General features: G+C 43.2%; 1 protein-coding gene across 1 annotated transcript; it reads left to right on the forward strand.

Moving 5' to 3' along the window:
• Positions 1-421: 421 nt before the first annotated feature.
• On the forward strand, positions 422-1393 carry LOC115077343 (olfactory receptor 6N1-like). The gene has a single exon (XM_029579635.1). It carries the CDS (start codon positions 422-424, stop codon positions 1391-1393), a length of 972 nt encoding a protein of 323 aa, XP_029435495.1.
• Positions 1394-5246: the final 3853 nt, after the last annotated feature.

Raw genomic sequence — 5246 nt, forward strand, 5'->3', positions numbered from 1 at the left:
GACAGATGAATGTGCATAAACAGCATTCATAGGATGGCATGGGGGCTCAGTTCATAACAGTACATGTGTAGTGTATCCTGATTTCCACATAAATTAAAGCACACTGAGGAGAAGCATTTTGGTGGGGAGAAGGGGTGGAATTTGTACTTGAAAAAATATGTGCCTAAGTTATCCCACACAAGTTATGCCCTCGGTAGAGGTGAGTTTATGCACATGTCAGCTCACTTATGGGAGAACTTTCAAAGCGATCATATGTGCATGAGTTTGCTTTCAATATTTGGGGTAAAATCTGCCCTTAAAAGCTACTCAAAACTTTGCCCCATCCTGCACAGTAATAAGATTACCCTCCCTTTGATGAAGCCCATAAAAAAAATCAAGATGTTTACTTATGCAATGATCTTTCTTCTTCAGATAAAGAATAATGACATCATGGCAGAAGGGAAATGAAACTGGTGTCACTGAATTCATTATCCTTGGATTTCCGTGTAATCCCAGGATACAGATCTTACTCTTTGTGGTATTTCTCGCCATCTACATATTAACCATGGTATCTAATGCAATAATTGTTATTCTTGTAAAGCTTCATCATCAGCTTCACACCCCCATGTACTTTTTCCTTAGTAACTACTCCTTCCTAGAGATGGGCTATGTATCTGCAAGTCTTCCGAAATTACTTGAAAACTTTCTCACGGGAAATAATAAGATTTCATTCTCTGGCTGTGTTGTTCAGCTGTATCTATTCACTACTTTTGGAATAACGGACACATTTTTCTTAGTATTAATGGCATATGATAGATATTTGGCCATCTGCAAACCTTTGCATTATACAAGGATTATGAATGCAAGAACATGTGCCCTTTCAGCAGCGGCATCATGGACTATGGGTACTCTTGTTGCTTCTGTATTCATCATGTTGGTAGCTAGGTTACCTTTCTGTGGCCCCAACGTGATTGACCATATCCTCTGTGAATCATCCCCTTTGATGAAACTGTCCTGCTCAGATGTTTCATATGTACAAATGGTGTTTTCAATAATGGCATCCACTTCCATTCTTGGCACCCTACTGCTCATCGTGGTCTCCTACGCTTTCATCATATCCACAATTATGAGAATTCCATCTGCAGTGGGCAGGAAGAAGGCTTTGTCCACCTGTAGCTCCCACATCACTGTTGTCGTCATATTCTACACAACACTCTGTGTGATGTACGTCAAGTCTCCTGGGACAGAAAGCAGCCCTCATCAAGATAAAGTTGTTTCACTTATGTATGGCATTATTACACCATGCTTGAATCCCTTCATCTATAGTCTAAGAAATAAGGATGTAAAAGAAGCAATACGGAAAGTTATAAACAGGAACAAAGCATTCCACAAGGGACTAAGAGGTGAATTTTAAAAGCAGGCACGCACCAAAATCGTGAGATGTGCTTGCATGTAGGATATGAGTGCGATCGTCTAATTTTAAAAGCCACCCACATGCACGCACAAGTCCCAAAGTGTGACTATCTCCAATCAAACAAAAAAAAGGGGGAAATCATGGGTGTGGTATCAGTGGGGTGTGTGTATTCTGGGAAGGGGCCAAAAGATGTGCACGGAAGTATCCATACGCCTGGGCGTGTGTCCGGGTATATTTGAGTACAAATTTACTTCTGCTATGAAAGAGGTTTAAGTCTTAATAAAACTATTTCCAGGCATCGCTGAAGGGTTTGAGGGTCTGGGTTAACTGGTGCGGATTGCAGGCTAATGAACCAGTGGGGGGGGGGGGGGGGTGAGCCTAGCTCAAGACTGGGCGAACTGGTGAATGAACTGTGAAACTGGTCATGCGTGGACATGCGCCTGTTATAAAATTATCCACGCCCGTTTGAAATTTACCCTCCCTATGAGCACAATGTAATTTCCCCAAGTATTGAAATAAAAGTGAGGGTATAACATATAATGCTTTATTTTTTAAAATAAATTGCCTTCATCTCTGGGGCCATTTCTGTCTGAGACGAATTTACTTAAGTGTAACATGGGACATTTATATGTGGTAGTTAGCATAAGTAACAATTCATGTTTATGACATAAAAATCACTTGAAGTTAAATTTTCTTCTCTCAATGTTAATGGATTACAGGTGATGTTAACACACACACAAAATATTTTTTGCAGCACATCCACAAAGTGCACTTATGTTTCTCACATAAAAGGGTCTGTGGTAACACTTACACATTTTAATGCAGGTTATTTTACTATACATTGATGGGCAATGAGTTGTTGTGCATAATTTTGCAGAGTATTATCTATTTTGCAAGGGTGGGGTCATTTGGTTGGAGATTATCCCCTGTCACCAGTTCCTGAAGGCGCCACTGTGGGGACATTGGATGCAAAAATTAAATAAACAGATTGGCAATTTCACCAAATGTAATGGAGGCAGGGATGTGAGGCATTTATTTATTACTTTTTTTATATACTGACATATCATATTGGTTTACATTCAGGTACTGTAGGTATTTCTCTATCCCCAGAGGGCTTACAATCTAAGTTTTTGTACCTGAGGCAATGGAGGGTAAAGTGACTTGTCCAAGGTCATAAGGAGCAACATCAGGTCTCAAAGCCTGGTCTCCGGGTTCATAGCCCACCGCTCTAACCACTAGGCTATCGGTCCATAGCATGACTGGCTATGTGGGGATTGCATGGAGCTGTTTTGCAAAGATGGAGTGCATCTCTTGGATATCAGATAGGACCTGTTCTTGAATACGTTGAGGCGGGCTATTCGCAGGATGCTGCTGGGTTTATAGCTATAATGGCCACAGATGTGTTGGTGGGAGGGTCTCAGGAAACCCTTATTGTAACTCGGGCCCTATGGTGGGGGTACCTGGGCTGGGAAGGGGCAATTGGAGGCAATGCACTCATACTTCAATGCGCTGCAAGCTGTCTGCCACCAGGGCTTCCTGGCACCGGTCTGGCAGCAGACCAGACCCCCCCCCCCCTTTGATTGAGCAGCCATCTTGCTTGGGTGAGGCAGTAGACCAGGAACACCCAGGAGGATTACCTTCGGCGGGACAGGGACCTTGCTTGGGTGCAGCAGGCTCCATCTGGAGGTGACACACTGCCTGCCACAAGGGTACATAGTTATGATTGTTCATTGTTATTATTAATAAATCTGTGGCCAATTTTTCCCACATTTGATCTTTGTGATGTTTGAAAGTGTGTGAGTGAGTGTTGCCGTCACACCCCCCCCCCCCCCCCCCCAGCAACAAATTATCGCGGCTGACGGGGTTTACGCATTAAATGCAACGGTATTATTTTATTCCTGGTAGAAACATGAACACACTTTAGTACATCAACCCATGTGGCTCCCTAATGACTCTCCTGCCGGTTTCTTGATCCATCGAGCCCATGCTGTAAATCTTTTAATTAGTTTTTTATACAAAGGGAAAAAAGGGGATGACTTCATACTTTTTTACTAAGTTCCCTTTTTCAGAACAGGCTTCCACTATGCATAGAGGGGATCATTTTTAAAACAGGCCACCTAGATGAAAAGTACCCACAGACATTATACCTAATTTTGAAAGGGAAACAAAAGACATAGTTTTCCTCTGAAAATTGACCCCTCCAAGATACAAATGACGCATGGACTTCAAACCTTTCTATTTATTTATTTATTTATCTATTTATTTAATTTTGTGGGTTGCTTTTTGCTGGAATACAGCCCACTTACATTTGAAAATCAGAGGCGGTATCTTTCAAAACACTGTGCGGTCGCACTTTGGCGCGTGTGCGCGCCGGCCGCACCGAGGTACGCGGGCATTTTATAACTTGCGTGCGTTGTATGTCATTCCGAGGACTTGCAAGCCCTCCCCAACATCCTAGCATTGCCCAGACAGCAGCGTGGGAAGGCACATGCTGAAAGCATTACTGTCAGAGCAATGCAGGATGCTTAGCTGGGAAGGGATAAAGCTTAAGTCCCTCCTGGGTAGATTTTCACTCCTGTGCAGGAGGGGACTTCTGGGAATGGAAGGAAAAGGAAAGGAGAACCTGAAAGGTAGCAGCAGCAGCTTTGTCAACAGGTTTCACTTCAGGCGGGTGGGAGCAGGGTGTAGAAATCATGTGTAACTGTGAATTCATGCAGGAGGGCGAGCGATGTGAGAATTGGCATCTGGCTTCCCTCCCAACATTATAAAAGGTTGGCTATTCCCCCTCAGAATAACACTAATTTCATGCTGGGGGAGGGGGGGGGGGATTCATGGGGGTGTGAATGGTGCCTCACATTTGTAAGCAGAAAACTGATATTGAACCACTATGGCTCCATTTGTTTTGTTAACATGGGGGGGGGGGGGGATGAGGAAAGGGTTCAGCCTGCTGCTGATCTCCAAAGATTTTTATTTATTGATTTATTTATTTGTAGGGTTTCATATACCGTTATTCGGTAGAGCCATCATAACGGTTTACAAATCTGCAATTATCATCCAACATATGCAATTATCTTACAATCAAATGGAGTTAACATAGTAGTTGGGAACAGTAGGGTTTTGTGAACAATCAACATATTTTCTTAGTCGTTGAATAACAGAATATTGCGGAGAACATTTTCAAAGAACTTAACGGATCAAGGGAGTGAGCAGGGAGGGGTAGAAAAGGAGGGTACATCAGGAGAGCATTTTAACTTACTCGCCGTGAGGGAGTTTATAGACAACTCCCTCGGTTTACCTCAGGAGACCGGGCGCATGAGATAACCCACACAGTCCTCCTTAAGACTGAGTCCTGCAGGGAATCCTGGGTAAAGGGAGGAGCCCTTCACCAGACCTTTAAAACCTGAGGGCCTAAGACGGTTCGGGAGGCCCCGGGGAGCTGAGGGAGTCCCAGTGTATGCAAAGACCACTTCTCTGTAAGGCTGGTAAAACATGAATGTGTTTGAAGGTGAGCAGCCCTGGCGATCTAACCCGGAGTTACTGTGAACTACGCCAAATGCTTTTGACCTGATGTTAAGGTGAACAGCACTGTACGGTTTGACCAGAAGCTAAGTAATGTTGCCTCTTTGTTTTGTCTGTGTTTTCCTACTGTAAACAAAGTACCCTGAAGCACAGCCAGAGTATATTGGTGTTTTTTTCTCTCAGCTACCTACGTGCGCTATTTTCCAACAACAGGAATAAGCACATTGGGGATAATTTTCAAAAAGAGTTACTTATGTAAATGCAACTACTATTGTAGCAATGCCAATTTTCAAAAGTCCATTATACTCAAGTAAATGCTTTTTTAAAATCAGGT

The sequence above is a fragment of the Rhinatrema bivittatum genome, chromosome 16, assembly GCF_901001135.1.
Source record: "Rhinatrema bivittatum chromosome 16, aRhiBiv1.1, whole genome shotgun sequence".
Taxonomy (NCBI): Eukaryota; Metazoa; Chordata; class Amphibia; order Gymnophiona; family Rhinatrematidae; genus Rhinatrema; species Rhinatrema bivittatum.